The following is a 26,959-nucleotide window of genomic DNA, read 5'->3' as shown; positions in this document are numbered from 1 at the left end:
GCGCAGCATGCGGTCCTGCCTGTGTGTGGGGAGACATCAAGGATTCATCACTGCAAATAACCATAAGGCCCCTAGAAAAAAAAACTCATCTTTTGGGTGCAAAAGCACATTGGATGTGTTGCATAGCGTATATTTCCATCGTTCATAGGGTTACGTTTCCTGCTCGATTCATTGTCGCCCAATAAGCCAATAGACACACTCCCCTAACATCTGGTTTTGTGAGTAGTCTTTGGCTGCTGTTTCCCAGTCTCATGGATAGACTCCCAAACCCTCTTTGTCTGCTAAAAATGAACCAAAAACTATAAAATAAAATTACATCTTATCCGCTACCAACCTGCAACTATGAACGTGCAGCGAAATCCTCAATGCGGAATTCATGGAGCTGTTATGGAATCCACAGACCTTACTGAGGCAATGGATAACATGATTCTATCATAAGCAGACAGGATTTGAAGCTTTGAAGTGAACAAAAGGAAAAAGCTAATCCATGTACTAAAAAGCATATTGGGATGGTTACAGCTGGCTAAATAAATAATTATATACTTTGATAGTGAATGTATATATTTTAAAGGGAACCTGTCATGATGACAATCCACGACAATCTAATCTATTGCCACAATATTATAGAGCAGAAAGAACTGAGCAGATTGATATATATCTTTGTGGGAAAAGATTCAGTATAACTTGTAACAAGTTGATTGAAATCCCTGCTCATTCTGTGTGAAGGAGTCCAGTGGGCAGAGTCACTCAATGGACTGGACTCTTTAGCATGGAAACATCAGAGATTCCAATCAATAAATTATACTGAATCTTTTCCTATAAAGATATATATCAATCCGCTCGGCTTCTTCTGCTCTATAACATGATGCTGATAGCTTAGGTAGCATTTTCATGGGTCCCTTTAATGAGATTGATGTTCCTATGTACTCTGGGGAAAACTGCTTTAGCTTAGGCCATGCCCTGAGGGATCTGTACATTCACCAAAAGACAGATCATTGTGCTATGCATCGTCCACCAAGGACCTGCACTAGGCATAACACAGTGTACATGCTCCTTTTAGAATTTGTTGTAGCTGTAGTCACTGACATACATTTTGGGTGATGAGACTCCTGCTGATCATTAGTAGATGGGCTCCATTGTAATATGGAGATGGCAGGTGAGTCGGGAGAGAAGTCCACAGCTGAACATCCAGACCACCACTCAAAACTTTTAAATGTCAAAAGTTTTTGCCAAGGAAACAAAAAACTATTAGACCTAACTATATTATACAGGTTCTTCATGTGCTGAGATATTTATGGGCAAGTCATGTCAGTATTCATATGTAATACACCCCGTTATATCTGCTATTCATGCATTCATGAGCTCGACCTCATCTGGTATTCTTGTGAGAGGGAGCTGGGCTTCATATGGTATTCATGTATCACTAAGCCAGTGAGACAATTGAGAACAGTCCATCTTCTTGCACTCCAAATAATTAATACAGTTGGAAGGATCCACTAACTGCACATGAACAGCTTTCTATACAGCACTGCAGAGTACTAATGGTCGCCATATAGAATAGAGCTGCTAGGTCACATCTACTGACTACAGGTCAGGGTGGAACTGTACTGGAATCATGAAGAACGGTTTCTATTTCTTTATAAAAATGAAAGAGGTTATAGGTTTTTTTTTCTCATTTTTATTAAAGTGTCTCTGTCACCGTCACTTTTAAAAACATTTAACACGTGAAAAGTTTTGATGGGTTGGAGTTTGAGTTTTCAGATGACCCTCAACAAACGCTAAATAAAGCTGAGAGAAGTGCGAGGCTGAGCGGTTCACTCCACTACTTGCTATACCCCAGGAACTGCTCTGTAAATAGATTGGTCCATCAAGTCCCATAAGATGAACCCTACTGCCACCTTAACTCTCCTAGAACAGATGTTTTCTGTGACACCATAGCGGTAAAGACCGATGTTTCATGTGTTTGTTTCATTTAAGCCCACGCCAATGTATGATCACACCTGATTATGTTGCACACATGTCTTAATAAATCTAGGTGCATCTTAAAGGGAAGCTGTCACCTGCAATTCATGTTTCAAACTGCTGGCACTGTTAGATAGCTGTGCAGCAAGCTATAACACCTCTTTACTCCCCCTCCCATCCCTGCTTGGGACTCAGCTACTATGTTTAAAGAGGATGTACCATCAGGTACCTCCTCTTTAATATGACCCACAGATAGAAAGGCGGCGTCACAGGGAAGCCGGTGCCGCGGTCCGTTTCCTGAACCGCTGCCTGATTCCGAGTACAGCGCCATTCTAACCAAGGGTACCAGGCCAGGGCTAAAGCACTGGAGGCGGGCCGGGCTGCCCCCAGTGGGAGGGGATTCCCTTCCCCTTATGACACGGCTCCATTGATTCTAAAGGAGCCACGTCATAGAGGGGAGGGTATTCCCTCCCACTGGGGGTGGGCCATCCCGTCTCCAGTGCTTCAGCCCCGGCCCGGTACCCGTGGATAGCACGGCGCCGTACACGGGAACCGAGCCGCGGTTCAAAAACGGACTGTGGCAAAGGCTTCCCCATGACGGCGCCATTCTATACATGGGTCATATTAAAGAGGATGTACCTGATGGTACATCCTCTTTAAATCAAGCAGTGAGGGGGGAATAGGCCTCCCAACATACAGCTATTCAGGAGTTCAAGAAAGCTTCTTTGACTCTTTGTACCAGAGAATAAATGTATTTTTCTACATTCTGGGAGTGCAGACAGATATAGGAAAGGTACCAGGTGTTTCCTTGCCCTAACAGCAATTTAGCAGTGTAAGTAGTGTGGGACATGAAGTACAGCTGACAGATTCCCCTTAAAGGGGTTATCCAGCGCTACAAAAACATGGCCACTTTCCCCCTACTGTTGTCTCCAGTTTGGGTGGGGTTTTGAAACTCAGTTCCGTTGAAGTAAATGGAGCTTAATGGCAAACTGCACCTGAACTGGAGACAACAGTAGGGGGAAAAGTGGCCATGTTTTTGTAGCGCTGGATAACCCCTTTAAGCTACCATGTATCATCAATAAAATTGTTTACCAGATTGGACCTGGAATATATGTTAACTACCACTACAAAGTGTAGTAGATTCGGTGCATAAAAAGTCCACGCCTCTTTGTGTGAAGCCACGCTGCTTCCCCTCTAAGACCCCCGCCCTCTTGGTTAGCATGATGCAGAGTGGCAAAAAGTTTCAAAACTTTTGAGTAAACCCAGGGTACAAGAATGTGCAATGTTTTGCAGCTCTGCATTATATTACGATAAAAAACACAACTTTGCTTTCTTGCTGGTTTCTATAACGCATCCTGTTTCTTAACAAATTTCGCGACACGAAAAAACAATTCGGTGCTCTAGTGTCTTTATATACATTTACAAGCGGGTTGTTTATGAATAGTACTGTCCTTACAGGAGCCCCTGTGCTTGGGATGTATAGCATACTGCTGCAGATGTTTGGATATTTGTGAAGAAAATCCATGTAAACAGGCAATGGGATTACATCTCTATATATACAGTATATACAGTAGGAAGCAGCTTACAAAGAGGATTTACATAGCTCATCACATTGACCATGTAGTATGCAACAATAGCAATAATTCTTATTATGGTGGGATTTTTACAAATGTTGCATACTGTTGCAAACTCTGGGGGGAGGTGGGCCCCATGGTCACACTAACATGAGATATAATCATGATTGTCATGCATCTATGGAGCCCAGGCTCAGATCTGCACACATGGGCAGATAGTTGACAGGGAGATATAACTGTTATAATTGCCTTTGGCAATGTTATAAAATCACATTTTCCTTCCAAGCTCAAGTGCATAGAGGTTAGGCTGAGCCTCAGCATGCATACTTCCTCCCTCCCTGCATGATTGATGTACAGGGCTCTGTGCGGAAACCCAAGTAAGCGCTGACAGATTTCTTTTAAGTAGAGTGGACTGACACATATTAGTTGTTTCTTTGTGTCCCTAATGACTACGTGAACTACACAGCCAGGGCTGCTAGTGGATTACAGTGACCCCCAAGCATTTACCATAGAGCTGTAGAGTTGATGTGGTGCAGTACCAACAAGCTTCCTGAAATTGCCAGCTAAATCTCTGTTCCTACTGGAAAGTGAGAGCATCTTCCCACACTGGCTATGAAAGGGCTGCGGAAAAATGAGGAATTACTCGTATTATAACCAGGATGGAAATATAGAGAAAAGTATTACATAACAAATCACCATCCAAGAGATGATCAATAATGTGGTATAGCAGCAGATACAGGCCCGGCATTGTGCAGTCTCAGACTTACTGTTTATGTTGTCTGGATCTATCATACAGTCTGTAGTATTATAAACTAGTGCTCGAGGGGTTTCATGTTACTTCATATGGCAGAGAGAGGTATGGAGCACAGGAATTTCCATTGTTGGCAGCCAAGTTAATATAATGAGACTGGCAGCTTGCTGTATGGAGGTTTATGTGAATAAAAGTCTTACCCCAGCACATAAGGAAATTGTCTTGATGTTAAATTCTGCTGTGTAGCTATGGAAAATAATATTATTAACTAAACACCATATAGATCACACCACCTCCCCAATATTGTGTAGGTCTTTTGATGTTCCCCATTGATGGATGGAGTCTACAGCCTTCTGAAGGTGTCCTGTGGTATCAGGGGCCAAGACTTAGCAGAAGATCCCTTCAAGTCCTGTAGGTTGTGAGGTGTGGCCTCCAAGGAACTGACTTGTTTTTATAGCACGTCCCACACATTTTTGATAGAATCTGAGAAATTTGTATGAAAGCCAACATCTTAAAGTCTTTGCCATATTCCTCAAACCATTCCTGAATGATTGTTGCGATGTGGCCAAGAGAGAGCTTTATCGCCAACATTAACTTTTCAGACATTTGTGCTACAAGAGCTTGGTCCAGTCTGGAATCTGACCAGATGGGCTAGTCATTGCTCCCCACGTGCACATTAATAATATTGGGTACCTGTGACCTAGTCAATGGCTCACTAATGGACCACTCTTGGTTGGTTCTAACCACTACATACCAGGAACACCCCACAAGACCTGAGGTTTTGGAAATGCTCTGACCCGGCATCTAGCCAGTTTGGCTCTTATCAAAGTTGCTCAGATCTTTACGCCTCTCTGTTTGAAGCACATTATCTTCAATGACTGACTGATGACTTGCTGTATAATATATCCCACCCTTCTTATTGTCACAAGATAATCAGTATTATTCACGTCACCTGTCAGTAGGTTTAACTTCATAGCGAATCATTGTATTTTTGCACCTGCATCCTACAATGGTGTTTCAGTTTTCCCCAGATGACAACCCCTTTCTATATAGAATATAAATACACAAATCCAGCATTTTAGCTAAATGTAAAACATAACGGATAGAAGCATAGATGTAGACCAGCTGAGTCATATGAGGCAACCCGAGCAAAACTCACATTGTGTGACTTTCTCTTTTACTCCCACTTTGTTTAATATAAACCACATACAGTCTTGTGGTTACATTGTCTTCAGTTGATTACTGCTACAACTATGACAGCGTATCATGTGAAGCAGAGGTCTCCATTCAGTTTTTGTTTGATCTAATACTTTGAAACAATGGCTAAGAAAATTCCAGGCCATCTCCCCAAAAAAATAAAGAAAGAAAATATACCATATGGTATATCTTATTCTTTGCACTGCAGCCAATGGGTGACATAGGCCACTGCATGGCTATATGTTTAAGGTATAGTTCACAGGTATACATCAACTTATAAAGGGGTGTTCCCATCTTAGCATGTTATTATCTATCTACAATATAGGGGATAACATGCTGATTTGTACCCCCTGAATGAGCACATGCAGAGCCTTAACTTTGCTGAGTGCTGTTCAGAAGCACCATAGAGCTGTGCTCAGTAATGTTCTCCATTAACTCTCTATAGAGAGTTAATGGAGCGCTGGAGGCATATACACAGTGTTTTCCATTCATTCTGGGATACATTTCCCCAGCAAGACCTCCATCGATCAGCATGTTATCCCCATCTTCTGAATATGGGAACTAGCTGAACAAAATTGATGGTCTATCCTGTGGATAAACTATCAATAGATCAGCGATGGTTCCCAACACTTCCATTAGCTAATTAAAGGGTAGGCTAATGCAGTGTTTATTTATGCTCTTCCATGCATTACCCTACAATCTTGACTGTACCTGTTAGGACCTCAGTGCGGTCCCCGGCTTGTGGTATACACTCTTTGTCATAAATTGATGTTTGCATGTTTAATCCGTTCAATCCCTTCTACCATTGATTATCTACCACACCCATCTCTTCCCTCCATAAATCCCTCTGCTCAGTAAACAGTTAATTTTTGTTTCGATTTTGATTGACACTCTGCTTTTTTCACTTATACTTCATTTTGTCAGCCTGAGTTCTGGGTCTCTAGTTCAATCACAATACGGACCGGACCCCTGACCTCCTGTATATACTTCCTTGGTCTATTAACTCTTTGCTAGCTATTTGTCTTTCTTTGTAAAGCATGCTAAGCGTCCTTCTTGTGTTTTGCTCTCTGTCTTGCTATTCCTGGTTAGACTTTGGCTTATTGTATCTTGACCTCTCGACTTGGATTGTGATTTTGTACCATGTTGCTCGTTTGGACTTGACTTCAAGCTGTTTGACTATCCTTGCTTTTGTTTGTCTTGTCCTTGTTTTGTGTTACACGTTACAGCAGGTTAGGGACTGTCACCCAGTTGCCTACAGTCACCTAGGGTTGTCCGGGGAAAGTAGGTGGAGGCATGTTCAGGGTTCACTGTCTGTGTCCACCCTGTCCCTTCCTTGGCCGAATATTACCTGCAGTTATGACATTTACAATTCTTAAATATGCAACTACAAGAATAAATAAACATTAAAGAGGCTTCAGGACCTACAGGAGCACATCATCCCTTTTAGTTGATTGACAGGGGTGTTGTGTGTCCTGTTGAGTTATCTGGAGTTATGTTCTTGATTCCCCAGATACATAATTGGCAGATCAGTGTTGTATTGCTGGCTGTCAGGGAGAGTAGGGACATCACTATACTCCGTGACATCCCCCCCTTAAACTCTTGGCTACAAGCTGTTGCCAAACAACAACTACCAGTATGCTCTTTGGCCAACAGGTTATGTTGGAAGTTGTAGTTTTGCAAAACCAGTTGAATGCCACAGGTTAGGGGTTGTTGAATTAGAAATCTGCCCAGTCTTTTTTTTAGGATGTGCTCATTCTTATTGTCCCCAACCTCTTAATCCTGGAATGACATGCTCCAACTAACACATAAATTTAGTGCTGACAAGATTACTCATTCACTGTAAATTGAGTCTAGAAATGTGATACGAGTTGGGCCCGAGCGGAGCTACTAACCTCAAACTTCTGTGTAACCCACAAGCTGCTTCTGCATGTCACTTGTGGTTTTATCAAACCTCCCGTATCTTACAAGTCTCTCGCTAATGTCTTTAAGTATATCTGCTATCCTGTAATACCTATGCAGCCTGAAAGATGAATGTTTATTTTCCTTAACTTCCATTGCCAATTTCTGTTTTTCCAGGATGTCAGCTACTTGCAAATGTACATACAAAATTAGATTTCTTAAGGAAAGATGGGATAAGCAGCTTCACATTTTAAAGCACTCCACTTTTTATGTAAGAAGGAAAATATAAGATGTCAAGTTTACAAATAGGGTAGGCATTTCAACCCATCTTTAAGGAAGCAGTTCCAGATTTGTTATTATTTTTCATTACCTCATTTAGTGAAAGTTCTTTGAATTATTTCCTTCAGTTGCGTCATGTGATCCATTTGCAGTGCCCTAATACCCATAATTCAAGCTTAATATTATTGGGTGGCTGAGAAATATCTTATCTAAGAGTCTGAAACCGTTTTGGGGTATCGTATGTTTCTGGTATGTACTGCTGTTTTACTTGTCACACAGATAAACAGCAGCCACTGAGGTGTATTGTCACTACAAGGGTTAACCTTTTTGTATAGAAATAAGATGCTTTGGTCACATGTTTCTCTCAACCAGTGAGAGCATGTCCTTAGGCCTGTCAATCTGGAAGTGGTGGACATAAACCATTGTAGACCTTGGCTTTGACCAGATGACATATCTGGTAGATGAGCTTTTGCAAGTCAGTCAGATCAGTCAGCTATTTAGCTAAGTCCTCTCGGTATCCCATGTTCGGTATTTAGTGTACAGCATCAGTACAACAGCCAAGGAAAAACAAGCAAAGAAGGAGAACCAAATGCAAACCTATCTGGGTTACTTTTGAGCCCAACCTGAGAGAAGTTTCTAGTCTGCAAAGATTAAGCTGAAGGAGAAGATTTTACCTTTACTGCCTCTGAACCTACTATCCAGGTCATTTCAAATGTTCTTGAAGTGCCTATAAGAATAGGCTACAAGAGAGACCTTGCCACTCAGAGCCCCTGACCCTAAGCAAAGGTCATGCTACAAGCAAAAGGGTTTGCCTCTAAGTTGACTCCTTTTTTCCAAAGTTTACTACAAACAAAATCTTAGTTCTTCTCTGGGATTATACCTCATGCTGCCTCTCAGGCTTAGTAGAGGAAAAGTAAAACATTGCTAATAAAATGTTGTATATCAATAGTTTCTGTTTCGTACATTTGAATAATAGCTTCCAGTATGAAGAAACAGATGACCCCAGTAGCGTAAACTTTTAATGCAGGTGGATTTCATCATAACTTTTTGTTACTATGAAAACTTGTTTATTGAGCTAAAAACCATGTGTGAAATAAATGTCAAAGAAATGTGTACAGAATATAAACTAAACAGCATGGAAACAATGCAGCACAGGTGAAATCACCAATGTAGAGCTAGAGAAATATTAAAACCAACATTACCAATCCTTGCTAAGAGTCATGCAGATGTATATAGGTATATGTTTATTACGCAGTATGTGATATAATTGCTAGCAATGAAATGTTACACACATTTATTCTGTAGGACAAAGTGGTGCCAGAAAGTTCTACAAGTATGTAAATTAATTCTATTAAAAAAAAAACCTCAAGTCTTACAGTACTTACCAGCTGCTGTATGCCCTGCAGGAAGGGATGTATTCTTTTCAGTCTGACACAGTGCTCTCTGCTGCCACCTCTGTTTTTGTTAGGAACTATCCAGAGCAGTAGAGTTTTTGTCTGGGGATTTGCTACTACTGTGGACAGATCTTGACTAAAAAAAATTCACCACTTCCTGCGTGGCATACAGCAGCTGATAAGTACTGAAAGGCTTGAGACTTTTTTTTTTTAAAGTAGAAGTAAATTACAAATCTGTATAACTTTCTGACATCAGCTCATTAAAAAAATCTCTGGAGAAATCCTCTTTAATACCTTTCTCTATTGGGTTAAATCTAGGATGTCACTTTTGAATCACTATTTCACTAATTATTAGAGATGAGCGAACCTGGAGCATGCTCGAGTCGATCTGAACCCGAACGTTCAGTATTTGATTAGCAGTGGCTGCTGAACTTGGATAAAGCCCTAAGGCTATGTGGAAAACATGGATATAGTCATTGGCTGTATCCATGTTTTCCAGACAACCTTAGAGCTTTATCCAAGTTCAGCAGCCCCCGCTAATCAAATACCGAACGTTCGGGTTCGGATCGACTCGAACCCGAACTTGGTTCGCTCATCTCTACTAATTATATACGGCATATACAGCATAAGTTTATTAATTGTCTTATAAAACATGTTCCTAAGTTACAAATTGACTTTTTTATATTGTTACATTTTACAGGTTGGTGGTTGGTGCCCCCTTTGATCATAATGGAGCTCAGAGAACAGGAGACATCTACAGATGTTCAGTCAATGACACATCTACTGACTGCAGCAAACTTGGAATCGGTAGGCGACATGTCATCACACATATCTTTTACCATAGCTTTACAGGCTATCTTCTTTGACTATGATATAACTCTTGTAATGAGAAACGTTAAAAAAAAATATGCTAATCTTTGCCTTTTTTAATGGTCTTAAAAAGACCATATATTCATCCCTTTCTTTGGGCCCTCTCAACCACTGTTAGCCATTATGCCCTATTTGTTTTATTGTTCCAATGCACCTAAAAAATAAATAAATAAAAATGAAGTAACTTTGTAAAAAAATATCCTAATTTCATATCTCCAGGTAATAATCAGACCAATGTGTCTCCGTGGTTACAGACTACAAACAACCCTGAGTAGTCAGATCCTATAGTCACATCTTTATCTGTGTCCTACTTCTTACTAAGGGCGCTATTAGATGTCCTGATGTAAATAAACATTAATCTTTTAGATTGGTGCTCATATACAGAGCCTAAAATACAAGGCCTGAGCACCATGGGGGGAAGGTTGTGCAATGGACCTCTAGACAGCAGCACATCCTCTGCTGCGTATTTGCTGCGTATCTGCTGCGTACACGGTGTGTGTGTTTTTACCCTAAGGGTACAAACACACACACCATATACGCAGCGTATTTACTGCTGCGATACGCAACAAATACACAGCAGATACGCAGCAGATTAGATCTAAATAACTGAACACAGCATCAAATCTGCTGCAGATCTGCTGCGTATCTGCTGCGTATTTGCTGCGTATCTGCTGCATATACGGTGTGTGTGTGTTTGTACCCATAGGGTACAAACACACACACCATATACGCAGCAGATCTGCAGCAGACTTGGTGGTTCAGATTTGATGCTGTGTGGGGTTAGGGATTCATATGTTGTATGTATGTATGTTTGCATGTATGTATGTATGTATGTTTGCATGAATGTATGTATATCTGCAGGAAATAGGGAATACATGAAATGGAGTTTCACTGTAGGATCAGGTTTCAGAGAGTTTGTTTGTAATCTGTTACCATTGAAGCACAGTGGTCTGTATGGGAGCCGTGGACACAAAATGGAAGGAAAAATAATTTTCGACTAGGGCTACATGTTGACTTGACATGAGATTGCAAAACATGATTGTCCACGTGGTTTTATTACATTAAAAGTATACAAATAATGCGCATTTTCTAGATATGGCAAATCACAAATCACAAAAAAACTTGAAATAGTTGCGACGCTAAACTGCGACAGTACATTTTTGAGTCATGTGACCTGCATACTACTTGATAGTGTACCACTAACGTTGCTGTGAGGCCCTATCCTTAAAGGGGTTATCCAGTGCTAGAAAAACATGGCCACTTTCTTTCAGAGACAACACGACTCTTGTCTCCAGTTCAGGTGCGGTTTAAAATTAAGCTCCATTCACTTCAATGAAACTGAGCAGCAAAACCCCACCAAAGCTGGAGACAAGAGCAGGGCTGTCTCTGGAAGAAAGTGGCCATGTTTTTGTAGCACTGGATAACCACTTTAAATGTATTGAGCACAAGAAAAAGTTTTCAAAGGTGTTTGTATACGTTAAAAAAGACATCTTCCTGCTCCGCTTTTTTCTGCTGAACTAGAACTCACTAGCGCCCCCACGCTAAATCCTCAATCACATTTATAGGGCATTTGGAGCACCCCAAAATCCTGAATGTATTCTTTTTCTTCACATAATCTACTAGCACACAGTGTTGTCTTTCTCTGACATAGAATACATCAAGCCTGAGGTCTATGTGGTAGTATGGTTGTCTCTAAGGTCTCTGTGGTAACTCAGAGGTTTCTCAGGTCTCTGTGGAGGTCTCAGAAGTCTGTGTCTGTGGTAACTGGAGGTCTCTCAGGCAGGGTGACGCTGTCCAACGTCTCGGAGCGAAAGGACAACATGCGCTTGGGAATGAGCCTAGTCACAAATCCCAAAGATAATAGCTTTGTGGTAATGTCATGTTATATTATATATTGCCTCTGCTCTCTACTAATGCTTCTAGCTATATTCCAGACTTATATAATTCTGCATTACTGCATGCCATGCCTGGGTCTCTCTACTATGTTTATGATTTATTAATGCTACCCCTAAAGCATCCCTCCAATATGCCAATCTTATTTGCATTGAAAGGGGTTGTCCAGCGAAAATATTTTTCTTTCAAATCCCCATAGAAAACCTCTCCTGCTTTGGACATTTCCTGTCTCAGAGCTGTCAGCAGAGAGCACTGTGTCAGACTGGAAAGAAAACACCATTTCCTGCAGGACATACAGCAGCTGATAAGTATGGGAAGACTTGAGATTTTTCAATAGAAGTAAATTACAAATCTATATAACTTTCTGAAACCAGATCTTTTTTTGCTGGACAACCCCTTTTAAGAGCTGTAGCAGGGTCTATTCTTTCATGATTCAGCCTTTCATTGCAAAAGACTATGTTATCCTATATATTGTATATATAATATGTTTGCATGGCCATATTGTTAGTATATTTTATGTTGCAGGCTTGCAGCCCACTCTGGTCCCATGAATGCGGAAGCTCTTATTATACCACAGGGATGTGCTCCAGGGTCAATGCCAATTTCCGTTTCTCCAGGATCGTGGCTCCTGCTCTTCAAAGTAAGCTTAAACTCTATCAATATGTGGTGTTGTCTGCAATAGCTGGATTAGGATTATCCTCTGGCATCTGATTGTTAAAGAAGTCAATACAATATGGTTCTACATCAGTAGTCTAAAGGGAATGTATTGGCAGAAAATTACATTTTATTTCAGCTGACTTGTTAGATTTGCTGTATAGACCAGGACAGATTGGGCAGAGTCATGTCATTATAAATAGATGGTGGAGTGCTCTATTATACTTTTGAAGGCCTTGATAGAGCATCTTGGAAGTATAGAGATGAGTGCAGGTGTTTGTCCGGATGCATTTGATGTTCAGTAGCTGCACAATGTTATAAATGTTGCAGCAAAAAAGGGCAGCTATTGGACATGGTATTTGGCACAGTTTTGGCACAGTTTGACCCACACGTAATGCTCCTGAAATGCACCTACCCCAGTAAAGGGGTTAAAGTGAAGCGCTGGAAAACAGAACAGGTGGGACCTTTCTCCCTGATAACCCCTTTTAAGTCATGGTCTCTTTTCCTCTAAGCCACAATCTCTTGAGTGGGTGTCCAAACCACATAATAAATAAAGCCAGAATACTACAATTACTTACGGGAGACATGCCCTTTTATAATCACAGTCTGAAAACTTTTCCGTCGATTAATATGACCTCCGTCATGACATCAAAAGGGAGTCTGTCGGCTGTACATCATACTCAGAGTGGCAAAGATACAAAACTTACTAGCGTGGTTTCTTTCTTCAGGATGTCCAACTTTCATGGATATCGTCATTGTTCTGGACGGATCTAACAGCATCTACCCTTGGGAAGAAGTACAAAGCTTCCTCATCAGCATCCTACAGAAATTCTACATTGCTCCTGGGCAGATACAGGTATAAATGATCCCAGGGGGCAATGTCCTAGATTCACTGACGTTGAGACATGTGATGGTGTCTCTTCGGTGTTTTGGTTGATCTCCCTGAGGTCAACCAGCGTCCTTTTGCATGCACTTACTTACTTAGGTGTTGCGCCAACTAACCAGAATCCTACTCCACACTGATGAGGGGCAAACACCCCAAAACAGCTGTCTGTGGATGAATACCTTGCTTTGGTGGTTTCCTTGACTGGAGACATTCCTTGGCTTGTTTGTTCCTTCTCTGAGGAACGTCTGTCTAGCTCACTGACATAGAAAAATAGTGATGGTGTCTCCACAGTATTTTTGCATAAATGATCACAGGGACATCCTCCCGTGTATGAAACTACATTCAGCCTAATGCCCCCTTGTGTCTGTGACAGGTTGGAGTTCTGCAGTATGGCGAGAAGGTCGTTCATGAATTTTACTTAAAGGACTATCGGTCAGTGACTGAGGTGGTGGAGGCTGCAAAACGTATTGAGCAAAGGGGAGGAGAAGAGACCCGTACTGCCCTGGGGATTGAGAAAGCCGTGTAAGGAGAAAAGAGCTTGTGTATAAAGAGAAATACTATAGGCAGTCTGCATTTAATTCTCGAAGTTCTATCCTTGTCTCAGAATGACTTGTAGTTAACTTGTATTGGTACTTTTGATCTTGCATAGTACTGAAGCATTCCAGCATGGTGGTCGAAAGGGAGCCAAGAAAGTGATGATAGTTATAACAGATGGAGAGTCCCATGACAGCCCCGACCTAAAGAGAGTGATAGAGAGAAGTGAAAGAGACAACATTACCCGTTATGCAGTGGCAGTAAGTAGCTCTCCCTACTCCATGTGCTGTGTGTGGTATTGCTGCTGAACCAGTGGCGGACATATCACTTGTGCAGCTGGTTTAACTGCACAGGGGCCCAGGCCAACAGAGGGGCCCTTCAGGTTAGGACTCTTAGCCACACAGCGGGCCACTCCACTGCCCCAGGCCTCGCCGCATATGTGATATGTATTGTCCATCCACCCATGGACCAGCCATGGGTGCGCACCAGTGACATCACCTGGCAGTCATACATTGGCGATGGCAGCATTGGGCATCCTAATGGCCTGGAGGACCACTGGGGGTCAAGTGGGGTATTGTGTGTGGGGGATGGGCTCAGCCAGGATAGGTAATGTGTGGGGGGATGGAGTCAGACAGGAATGTGGTGACATGGTTTGCTTATGGGGGGGGGGCCAGGCAAAAACTCTATTTACCTGAATGGGGCTGAGCTGCAATACCGATAGAGTTGATGGAAAATAATCTGCTTTCTTTTATCCTCAGGTTTTAGGATATTATAATAGAAGAAAGATTAATCCCGAAGCCTTTCTCAATGAGATCAAGTACATTGCCAGTGATCCAGATGACAAGCACTTCTTTAATGTGACAGATGAAGCTGCCTTGAAGGACATTGTGGACGCACTTGGTGAAAGGATATTCGATCTGGAAGGAGGTATAGACTTCACTGCACAAACTATTCTGATAATAATATAGCCATAATGTACAATGAATGTAATATGTACACCGACCAATATGTATGAAGTGGTTCAGCTATACGCTAAAACTGGGGCCTCTGTCTTATTTAGAATCAAAGGGCATCTATATCTAAGGGGTAGGAGGGTGTAGGAGAATCCAAAGGTTTGAGATGGAAGAGATCAATGGAAAATGTGGTTTGATGTGGACCTCTAGCTCTATGTTCCATGTAGCCTGACTGTAGATGAATATCTTTGAGATGTAGAGAGACGGATTGTTCCGCATGTGGAGAGGTTGGAATGTAGGAAGTGGGTGCTGAAGAATGCCCTGCCAAGAGAAAGAGTCAAGATCATGTGATAGTTGTGTGTATTGTGGAGCTGGAGTCAAGGAAGGACAGTTGGGTTACAATTATTTATGATTTTTAAAATATTACTGGCGGAAATGTTTTATGTTCTTATGTTTTTTTTTAATCTATTTTATTACTGCTATATGTTATGAATGTATCTAATTGTAATTATTTAAAGAAACATATGTAACCAATATCTGTTTTTATTGTATCTGCTTTTGTGTTTGCAAGAATTTACAGAAATTTCCAAGTTGCTCAAGACATGGTTTCATTTTAATTGCAGGAACCAATAAAAACGAGACATCATTTGGGCTTGAAATGTCCCAAGCAGGGTTCTCATCACATGTAGTGGAGGTGAGTATAGACGTTAGGTCACAGGCAGGGTTATCATCACATGTAGCACATAGGAGTATAAAGATAAATAGTGATCATGCTGTCTAGGTAGTTACTGTAGTTAGAGAGTGGAGAGTCCCTATGTGAGGGTGCCACTATCCTTGTCTGGATGTATGTGAAACTACTGGCCTCTCTAGGGGTTGGCTTCAATGGGGCACATGTCAGTAGAATGCTTAGAAGAAGGCATAATACACTGCACTACATCCAAAAGTCATGCACCCTAAAATGGTAAAAGTAATAACTACACCTTGTCCCATATGTAACTATTTAATAAAAAGTTTTGACTCTAAGGTGGATTATTTATTAGGTGAGCAGCAGGCTATGGCTAGGTGAGCAGCAGGCTATGGTTAGGTAAGCAGTAGGCTATGGTTAGGTAAGCAGTAGGCTATGTCTAGGTGAGCAGCAGGCTATGGTTAGGTAAGCAGTAGGCTATGGTTAGGTAAGCAGTAGGCTATGTCTAGGTGAGCAGCAGGCTATGGTTAGGTAAGCAGTAGGCTATGGTTAGGTAAGCAGTAGGCTATGTCTAGGTGAGCAGCAGGCCATGGTTAGGTGAGCAGTAGGCTATGTCTAGGTGAGCAGCAGGCTGTGGCTAGGTGAGCAGCAGGCTATGTCTAGGTGAGCAGCAGGCTATGGTTAGGTAAGCAGTAGGCTATGTCTAGGTGAGCAGCAGGCTATGGTTAGGTAAGCAGCAGGCTATGGTTAGGTGAGCAGCAGGCTATGTCTAGGTGAGCAGCAGGCTATGGTTAGGTGAGCAGCAGGCTATGTCTAGGTGAGCAGCAGGCTATGGTTAGGTGAGCAGCAGGCTATGGTTAGGTGAGCAGCAGGCTATGTCTAGGTGAGCAGCAGGCTATGGTTAGGTGAGCAGCAGGCTATGGTTAGGTGAGCAGCAGGCTATGTCTAGGTGAGCAGCAGGCTATAGTTAGGTGAGCAGCAGGCTATGGTTAGGTAAGCAGTAGGCTATGTCTAGGTGAGCAGCAGGCTATGTCTAGGTGAGCAGCAGGCTATGGTTAGGTAAGCAGTAGGCTATGTCTAGGTGAGCAGCAGGCTATGGTTAGGTAAGCAGTAGGCTATGTCTAGGTGAGCAGCAGGCTATGGTTAGGTAAGCAGTAGGCTATGATTAGGTGAGCAGCAGGCTATGGTTAGGTGAGCAGCAGGCTATGTCTAGGTGAGCAGCAGGCTATGGTTAGGTGAGCAGCAGGCTATGGTTAGGAGGGCAGCAGGCTATGGTTAGGTGAGCAGCAGGCTATGGTTAGCTGAGCAGCAGGCTATGGTTAGCTGAGCAGCAGGCTATGGTTAGCTGAGCAGCAGGCTATGGTTAGCTGAGCAGCAGGATATGGTTAGCTGAGCAGCAGGCTATGGATAGGTGAGCAGCAGGCTATGGATAGGTGAGCAAAAGGCACTAAACATTTTAAACCACTAACATTGTTGAATAAACCAACAACTTTACTTGACCCTGCAGACTGTGGCTTCTTCTTTGATAAGTGAACTTTGCAGACAGTACTTCATAGACTAACCCATATATCCTCTTATACTGAAGTAACATTTTAGAGAAACATATAATTATTTATGAGGTAGACAACACTAACCTGACCTCTGCGCTGTCAGCCCTTTACTCAGACTGGGCCTCACAAAATTGACCTCGTAATAACCTGAATGTCAGGTCCAAGTCTGCAAGCCGCAAATCTTCTAGGCAACAGTGGTCATAAAACGCAAGACATTCAACCTGATATGTCCAATCCATAAAGTGGATGGATTAAATGTTTCTTAATTCTTTAGGAACTTTTTACCTTTCTTTACTTCACTGTGGTTTGGGATATTGTATATGAATTATATGTAAGGAACAGAACAATATAAAAAGCTAATGATCGTCTACTTTTAAGAAGGTAGAATATACTTCTACTATATAGAAACCCAATATTTCTTCAGCACATTAATCCTCTTTTGTGATTTGCGAACACACCATATAATTATTATTACTACTATTTTTGTTGCATATTTATTGTCTTTGAAAAAATATTGCATGCCCTTTTCTCCAGGATGGGATTTTGCTTGGAGCTGTTGGTGCATATGACTGGAATGGGGCTGTTCTGAAGGAGACCAGTGGTGGGAAGGTGATACCACGAAGAGAGTCTTACCTCAAAGAGTTTCCTGATGAGCTAAAGAACCATGCAGCTTATCTTGGTAATACTGTTGGATATAATGGTCCATAATACGTTTCATGTGCAGTTTATGTATGGGTCTGTTCCTTATAAAGGACAAGTTCAACACGCCAGTTTCATTCAGGAGAGAAATGGCTTTGTAACATATTACAATGATAATAATAATAATAATGCAATTTAAATAATAGGTTTATAATGTATCTACATTACATTACATACTTAATAGTGGCATAGGCGATCAGCCGAAGAACAATCACTCATTCATCGGGTTGGCTGGTCCACCTGACAATGATGCAAGTGAAGGGCTGTATTATCAATTACCAGGGAAAAGTTTCAGGTTAGAAAATGAGAGAAGTGATCAGATTATTTGAATTTATGGTTGAACCTTATGTTTGAGGTTATGGAATGGCCCAAGGCACTACTATGAAGCCTGGCAAAAGAAGCTTAGGGCCAGTGAACCACCCCTTTAAATGTAATTTGGCCTGGAAGCAGAGTACATTTTTATTCTTCTTTGTCACCTGTTTTGTGTGTACTGTTGTTTATTCTCTCCTCTCTGATGATATTAGGGTGGGAAGATGTTTCAGTTTTTTTTTTGCCTAGCCAAGTGGGTTATCTTCTCTAATAATGAAGAAACATTTGGTAACACTATTTAGGTTTAAGACCCTTGTCCATAAACCAATCTGCACCCATAAAAAGGAGCCATCTATCAGATTGGTGCTTATTAATAAGCCTTTCCATGGCAGATTAGGTGCAAACTAAGCCACGTAAACAATTAGCCCAGTCCTTTAAGTTAATCGTTTTCCATCGCACATCACCCGTTTACACATCACATGAGAGGACGATAATAATGGCTGCCACAAAGACCCAATTAGCCAATGAATAATTAATTGGCTGATCGCTGGCCCTTTACATGGCCCAATTATCGTGGACAAGTGTTCCCACAATCACTCATTCATCCAATTATTAACTGGTGTAAAAGAGCCATTACTGTGGAAGCCAGGGAGCGGCGGGGTTTGTAGCAATCTAGACTGATGACTGTGAGGTGGGAATCCCGACTGCAACAAATCCCTCAACTATAAACCGCCCTGAGCAGTAAAGATTTGCAATTGAAAATACAAAGTAAACATTTTTATTTAATGATAGTGAATGTGGTCAATGTGACGATGGGGATATCAACACAACTACATTCACTATCATTAGTTTCAATTTTAACAGTGTGACATTGGACTCTTATTGTTGTACGGCCAACGTCACTGTTTAGTCCTGGCCTTAAAGCGACTCTGTACCCACAATCTGCCCCCCCCCCCCCAAAACCACTCATACCATAGCTGCTTTTAGTCTAAGATCTGTCCTGGGGTCCATTTGGCAGGTGATGCATCTTTTAAACTTGCAGCCCTGTGTCAAATTGGTGTGACCTAGAGTGTCTGTGCCCTAGGATTGCGACCCCTCTCCTTCCCTCCTCTCCGCCCATTTCTCCTATTCATCACATGTCTGAACACTGCACTAGGGTGTATTGTTCAGTGCAATGCAGTGTTCAGACAAGTGATGAATAGGAGAAATCCTGTCCAGGAGTGTTCCTAATGGTAAAGAGGGCGGGGAGGGGGGACGGAGGGGCGTCGTAATCCTAGGACGCACTCTCTAGGCCACTGCAATTTTACACAGGGCTGCAAGTTTAAATGTTGTTTTTTAGTGTAATAACTGCATGACGTGCTAAACGGACCCCAGGACAGATCTTAGATAAAAAGCAGCTATCTGATGGTACAAGAGGTTTGAGGGGGGCAGATTGTGGGTACAGAGTCGCTTTAAATCCCAACTTGTTACTCTCCAACTATTGCAAGACTCCAGCTCCCAGGATGACCTAACATGCTGAGGCCATTACAACACGAGAGGACTTGCCTTTTTGCAATATCTAGATCACTGATTTACTCAGCAGGACTCTAGCGGGGGACCTGCACGTGGTACACGGGGCAATATGGTTGGATCAAATTATATACCAACATCCTGGCGTTGGTTTTTAAACTAGGCCTAGCGGCATTAGTATCAGCCATAGGTGGGATGTGCAGGCGTTCCTTTCTCTCCATGTCGTATTTTATGGGGGGGGGGTTTATTTACCTGGGAATCTAAGACCCCCAAATAGTCATGTGACCTATAATCTGTACTAAATAGACTAAGAGGTTTGGCCTTTTACATTAGTAATGATTTTTTGTTTAATACATAAAAAAAGTTATATGCTTCAGCCAAATGTGTCACCTGGCAACATAAATACCTGGACGGACCTGTCTGCTTCTACAATTATCAGGCAATGAGGCTTATAATATGAAATTCATTCGGCCTTGGCAAGTCATAGTTACATATAATGGAGTTTACAAACTTAAATACCTCAAAGCCATTTCCACTAATATAGAAAATTAATCTTCGGCTTTACTTGCCCAGATCCTGTCTCCCCTTGGAACCTTTATAGCACATTTTTTTCTCACTTACTCCCCTGATTTATTAGCTGTCCCATATATCACATCTGATGCACAGTCTATACCTTCACTTTAAATATACGGCATGTCTATCTGTTGTAAATCGTTGTATAAAAGCTAGGGATGCTTGCAGGAGCGATCACTATTAGTAAATTCTTCCTAATATTTGTCATGAAAATAATCTCCGTCTATGATGTTATTTACCATCTCTGTATATATACCATATGTACCATCTCTCAAAATATAGGATTATGGGTCTTACGGGTTAATGCCCAGCTCTGAATTTTGATCTGTCTTGGAACATCGCTTGGAAAATTGAGGGGGAAAAATAAGTGTTTTATATCCGCAATGTCCAGGATGGATCTTATTGCTTTGGGTCCTGTGGAAAAGATGTCTGGCCTCTTGCCTGGAGTTGCTCACCACACTACCACATTTGCTGCAGGGAATGTGCGAGAGCCCAGAGCTGCTCCTGCATTAGTATTGTCTTACCCCCATGTACAATAATGTTATGGAAGGCACCAAGCCAGCAGTCTCAAACCAAGCTCTGCATATAAGTCCTCAGTCCGCTCAGAAACTTCCAAGTATTCATTACCTTTAATATTAACCCTTTTTAATATTTGCGGTATTGACTCAATATTATTCAATGCATATTCAATATCTGTTATATCATTTTTTTTTAAAAAAAAAGGGTAGTAGGGTTTCTCCTTAAGGAGACTTCTAAAAAAGAGTATGGAGTCTTTCGTAAAATTTATGCAATGATACCTGAGGTGGGGGGTGGGGGGAGTATGTCTCTCAAAATGAAAAAAAAAAAAAAAACCTTGCTCCACAGTGCCATCTATTGAAGGTGTACTGTACTGATGAGGGGCAGGACCCCCAAAACAGATGTCTACAAATGGGTAACTCCTCCTTCAAGGAGAGATTTTGGTATGGCATGTAATCCCCAGTCATGGTTTAATGACCTTAAAGGGTCCAACATACTTCTAATAGGTGGCACTGGACAGTAAATTTTGGAGTAGCACGGTGTTAGAGTAGGAAGTGTGGTGACCCCCGGTGTGAGGGTACAGCCGGTCACTTGCCAGATGGTTAGGTGTGACACCAGTTCTATGGTGGTTGGCCGAGATATAGCTGTGCCCAGTGATGTTATGTCATGACGCCAGTGCCGTTTGGGCACACAGGTCTGATGGCACACCTGCTTTTATTTTAAGGGGCCGACTATACCTTGTTCCCCTGTGGTAAGTGACGTGCCGAGCTGTTGCGGGGTCCCTTGGGTACTTATCACAGTGGTCCGGAGTGGAATAGTGAGCCACCCGGACTATTGGCACTGCCACCCACAGAAAGGGGAAATGTCCCAAGGAGTGTGTGTGTGTGCTGTGTCAGTGCTTGATGAGGAATCACAGAGTCTCTTTAGCATAAATAAAATCTTATTTACTCTGAAAATACTTGAGGTAGGCAGTAGATCATACAGCTTTGCCTTGATACAATACTTTACACTTGATAAGATTCTTAATACTTTAGGATCCAGATCTGCATTAAGAGTAGAGAGAGCGGTACAGTCTTGACGACTGAGCCGCGCACTGAGAAGTAGAATAAAGGATCAGAAGAGTAGAGAGGAGGATGTGGAGAGAGTCCCAACCGAAGTAGTACTGTGCTCTGCCGGAAATTCAGAGGTAGAAATAGAAGAATACTTGAGAAGAGAGAATACTTGTGCCTGTGTTATGACTCTTTGGTGTTTGCACCACCTATTGCCCACCAGTGTCGAGTAACCCATCCTAGAGGGTGACACAAACCCCAGACCTTGTTACCTTGGATGAGTGGAATGCTGAGGGTACCCTGCTTACACCCGCGCTGCGAGATAGAGTTCATAGGCTTCTAGCAACATTGCTCTATCCAGATCAGTTCCTTTACTTTCTATGGATACTGTCCTGCACTGTGTCTCTCCTTGTCCACGGCGTGGGTTGATCCCTCACTTGTCCTCTCTAGTAAAGGTTTAACACTGCATAGTGTTGAGTGAGGTTGCTTGCAAAGAGAAGGTGTCTAGGTACATGTGTTCTGCGTCCAGACCACAACTTAGACTGGGGACCTGGCAGGGGCCAGGGCCCAACTGGACCGCTGTAGAGAGCATACTGGCTTGTGTCCTTTCTCTACAGAGTCTAAAAGCAAAAGACCCTACACTTCCTCTACCCATGTGACTTCCTTCCTACAGCCCTTGTAAGGTGTGCTGTGAGTGGGTGAGTGAGTGGGCAATTTTTTAAAAAAGTCACATATATTGGCGCATCGCTACGTCTGCTCCGAACCAGGTGAATTTATTAGAATAATTAAAAGACCATTATTTTTAAGAGACATTTACTATGCTATTAGACAATTTACATACATTTGACTAAACACATTAGATTGGAAATTATGCCAAAACATCTTTGACCAAATCATGTTTTTAGATTTGTTAGTAACTATCCATCATTGTCTTTCACTGGCGTCTTACCTGCTGTTATGATGGTTCGGTTTTTTTAATAAAGGAACTGTGGATTTGCGACAAAGTGGTGAGTGCCGCTATTTTTCTGCGTTAAGATATTACTATGTCATCATTGTCTGACATTGCTAAACTTAATAAGCTATTCATGTCACTTTTTTCCCTCTCTGTCTTGGGCAGGTTACACTGTGACGTCTGTCATGACACCACAACATGTCAGACTTTATGTTGCTGGAGCCCCACGATTCAACCATACAGGAAAAGTGATCATCTGCAGCATGCAGGGAATGGAGAACCTTGTCATCCACCAGTCTCTTCTTGGGAATCAGGTAATCAATCACATAACACTGCAGTGATGGTTTCCAGCAATGATCTATAATGACCTATAATTGTGGAATGAAGCCACTGGTACATTATGTGCTGCTACCCAAAGCAACCATCCATACTTGTCTCCTACTATTTGTTTCTACCAATACTACCATTCCAGCAGTATAAGTGAGGGTGATGTATTACAGGTTTTCTTCTGTTCCTGGCAGATTGGATCATATTTCGGCAGTGAAATTGCTTCTGTAGACGTGGATGCTGATGGGGTAACTGATGTCCTATTGGTTGGAGCACCTATGTTCTTCAATGACGGACGGGAGCGTGGTCGTGTGTATGTCTATATCCTGAAAGATGTAAGTGGCTGTTTTATCCATGTAATTCAATACTAGCTACTAGTTGTTCATGCATTTTACCATTTTATCTATTGGGATATTGGGAAACGACTGGTGGATGACAATGTTCTAGAGCTAATGATATGTTAAAGTGTCACTGTTGTTTACATTTTTTTTTTGCAGAAATCAATAGTACAGGCGATTTCAAGAAACTTTGTAATTGAGTTTATTTGCCAAAAAATGCATTTTTATCATGAAAAAGCAGTTTGAAGCTCCCCCCCTGTCTTCATGGTTCTTTTATGGAGAGGGGAGGGGTTGAGGGAGATGAGGCACCAAAATAGGACAACAAAGAGTTAATTTACAGCTTCATCACCGGGCTACCTCCCCTGAAGTCAGCACTGACCTCTCTGACCTCTGAATACTGGCTTTCACACAGCTCCCACTGTGCAATCCTTTGTTCCCTGCTCTCTGCTGGTGACTAATCTCCCTCCTCCCCCCTCCCCTCTCCATAGAACAGACAGGGCACATCTGATGTAAAAGAGTCGAGATTTCCTGATAATGAGCAGTGAATGATAGAGAGTAGGGGCGGGGGACTTTTTGAATGCAGATAATGGCATATTTGCCTAATAAACTCAATTACAATGTTTCTTAAAATCGCCTTGACTATTGATTTCTGCAAAAAAAAAAAAGAAAAAAAAAGGACAGTGACACTTTAAGTAAAGCACAATTTGTCCTCCAATAATAGGTCCTGTGTAACAGTGACCTTGCTTGTCCACTCTAATGACCCACCATCCACATAGATACATAATGTATATACATGCTGATCATATTCATCATATATACTCATCAACATCATAATTATAGGCTACAAACACCAATAGGTTAGAAACAGCTTCCTCTATAGCTTTTACTATACAGGGAAAAGAAAATATTTTTTCCATGTATATGAATAAATGGGCATTGTAGTATTGAAATCAGTAGAACTCAGTAGAATAAAAAACAGCAGTTTTTTGAGAAAAAAATTGTGCTGTAAAACATTGGTTTTATTGGCCAACATGTGTAATAGTAAGAACCTTTATGATTCTACAAAAATGTTTACAGAGAATAAGGACTATTCCCAGAATTTCCATGTTTTGCGTGTGTAAAGGTAAAATTTTACAGCAGCATTTCTTTCTTGCTTTTAAACATATGATTTGTATGACTAGTTCAGAAGTTAGCATTAAACTAGACAGATCTTATGTCCCCCACTTTCTTGGATCTTCTCCATATACATATTTCTCATGCTCTTCAGTACAAAAAGACTAAGTGTAAAGACATATTTTACAAGCTGTACGTCATCTGGCTTCACACTGCGGTCATCGGACTCAGGGGCGTAACTAGAAATGGCTGGGCCCCATAGCAAACTTTTGATTGGGGCCCCACCCCCTCTCGATCGACCACTACGCCATCAACACACTCAGCTCTACACAGGTTCTGTACACCATATAAATTACAGTACAGTTACATCAGGTGACTTACAGGAGACGTTTTCTCTGATCGGAGTTCTTCCCTTTTCATTTTCTTTTCCATCTGCCCTGGGCCGTTATGAGAACCTTTCCGGGCCACGAATCCACAGAATCTGCCAGACAGACATATTAGGCTCCACACTCTGTCACCATCCTCATCTCTACCAACTGCACATCTGTATTGGCCCCTTTACACCCACATTTAGTGGGTAGGCTGACTCTATGTGATCCCATTTTAGTATATGGCCCTCCTCTCTGTCGCCCCTCCTTATAGATAGCTTCCTTATGTTGCCCCCCCCCCCCGCTGTCCCCCTTATAGATGCCCCCCCATGTTGTCCCCTTATAGATGGTCCCCTATGTTGCCCCCCCTATAGATGGCCCACTTTCCCCCTTTATTGTCCCCTTATAGATGTTCCCCTCTCCCCCAATGTTGTACGTTTATATCCCCCTCTCCCCCTATGTTGTCCCCCTCTCCCCCTATGTTCTCCCCTTATAGATGGCCTGCTCTCCCCCTATGGTGTCCCCCCCTTATAGATGGCCCTCTCTCTCCCCCCCCTTATAGATGTCCCCCTCCCCCCCTTCCTTATAGATGGTCCCTCTCTCCCCCCCTCCCTTATAGATGCCCCCCTCTCCCCCCCTTCCTTATAGATGTCCCCCTCCCCCTTCCTTATAGATGCCCCCTTCTCTTCTCCCCCCATTCCTTATAGATGCCCCCCTCTCTTCCCTCCCCCTTCCTTATAGATGCCCCCTTCTCTCCCCCCCCCCTTCCTTATAGATGCCCCCTTCTCTTCCCCCCCTTCCATATAGATGCCCCCCTCTCTTCCCCCCCTTCCATATAGATGCCCCCCTCTCTTCTCCCCCCCTTCCTTATAGATGCCCCCCTCTCTTCCCCCCCCCCCCTTCCTTATAGATGCCCCCTTCTCTTCCCCCCCTTCCATATAGATGCCCCCCTCTCTTCCCCCCCTTCCATATAGATGCCCCCCTCTCTTCCCCCCCTTCCATATAGATGCCCCCCTCTCTTCTCCCCCCCCTTCCTTATAGATGCCCCCCTCTCTTCCCCCCCTTCCTTATAGATGCCCCCTTCTCTTCCCCCCCTTCCATATAGATGCCCCCCTCTCTTCCCCCCCTTCCATATAGATGCCCCCCTCTCTTCCCCCCCTTCCATATAGATGCCCCCCTCTCTTCTCCCCCCCCCTTCCTTATAGATGCCCCCCTCTCTTCCCCCCCCTTCCTTATAGATGCCCCCTTCTCTTCCCCCCCTTCCATATAGATGCCCCCCTCTCTTCCCCCCCTTCCATATAGATGCCCCCTTCTCTTCCCCCCCTTCCTTATAGATGCCCCCCTCTCTTCCCCCCCCTTCCTTATAGATGCCCCCTTCTCTTCCCCCCCCTTCCTTATAGATGCCCCCTTTTCTTCTCCCCCCTTCCTTATAGATGCCCCCTTCTCTTCCCCCCCTTCCATATAGATGCCCCCCTCTCTTCCCCCCTTCCATATAGATGCCCCCCTCTCTTCTCCCCCCCTTCCTTATAGATGCCCCCCTCTCTTCCCCCCCCCTTCCTTATAGATGCCCCCTTCTCTCCCCCCCCTTCCTTATAGATGCCCCCCTCTCTTCCCCCCCCCTTCCTTATAGATGCCCCCTCTCTTCCCCCCCCCCCTTCCTTATAGATGCCCCCCTCTCTCCCCCCCCCCTTCCTTATAGATGCCCCCTTCTCTCCTCCCTCCCCTTCCTTATATATGCCCCCTTCTCTCCCCCCCCCACTTCCTTATAGATGCCCCCTTCCGAGGAAAGTAAGTTTAAAAAAAAGAAAAAAACTCACCTAACAACACGCTCCCCCGTCAAGCCTTTTTCCTGTCACCCCCTGTCTGATGCGCGGCTGCCGTCTGATGCCGTGTCCTAGCCCCGGCAGCGCGCGTATCATAGAGTTCTGTGTGGGCCTGTGGCCGCGACTTCCGGCACACGTCTCTGTGCCGGAAGTTGAACCGCAGCACAAGCCCACACAGAACTCTATGATACGCGCGCTGCCGGGGCTAGGACGCGGCATCAGACGGCAGCTGCGCATCAGACAGGGGGTGACATGAGCGCTGTGGACCGGTCCCGTGCTCCTCCTGGCCCAGTGACTCCTTT

The 26,959-nt window shown here is 43.0% G+C and overlaps 1 protein-coding gene across 7 annotated transcripts in view; it reads left to right on the top strand.

Annotated features, from left to right (window-relative positions):
* The window catches only part of ITGA11 (integrin subunit alpha 11), an 86,130-nt gene that overhangs the window by 32,288 nt on the left and 26,883 nt on the right, over positions 1 to 26,959 (top strand). For 4 of the 7 annotated variants that reach the window (XM_069986119.1, XM_069986127.1, XM_069986136.1 and 1 more), the window contains 10 exons: positions 9,757 to 9,863; positions 12,345 to 12,459; positions 13,202 to 13,329; positions 13,733 to 13,881; positions 14,009 to 14,153; positions 14,652 to 14,820; positions 15,470 to 15,540; positions 17,616 to 17,760; positions 22,854 to 23,002; positions 23,210 to 23,350. In XM_069986119.1, the coding sequence (XP_069842220.1) occupies positions 9,757 to 9,863; positions 12,345 to 12,459; positions 13,202 to 13,329; positions 13,733 to 13,881; positions 14,009 to 14,153; positions 14,652 to 14,820; positions 15,470 to 15,540; positions 17,616 to 17,760; positions 22,854 to 23,002; positions 23,210 to 23,350 (1,319 nt within the window). Of the gene's footprint in view, positions 1 to 9,756; positions 9,864 to 11,705; positions 11,798 to 12,344; positions 12,460 to 13,201; positions 13,330 to 13,732; positions 13,882 to 14,008; positions 14,154 to 14,651; positions 14,821 to 15,469; positions 15,541 to 17,615; positions 17,761 to 22,853; positions 23,003 to 23,209; positions 23,351 to 26,959 lie in introns of all 7 variants that reach the window. The other 3 variants (XM_069986099.1, XM_069986092.1, XM_069986109.1) reach the window with 1 other exon arrangement.

Source organism: Dendropsophus ebraccatus, chromosome 1, assembly GCF_027789765.1.
Source record: "Dendropsophus ebraccatus isolate aDenEbr1 chromosome 1, aDenEbr1.pat, whole genome shotgun sequence".
NCBI classification, from domain to species: Eukaryota; Metazoa; Chordata; class Amphibia; order Anura; family Hylidae; genus Dendropsophus; species Dendropsophus ebraccatus.
The sequence above is the reverse complement of the archived record's forward strand: the minus strand, read 5'-3'. Positions and strand labels throughout refer to the sequence as shown.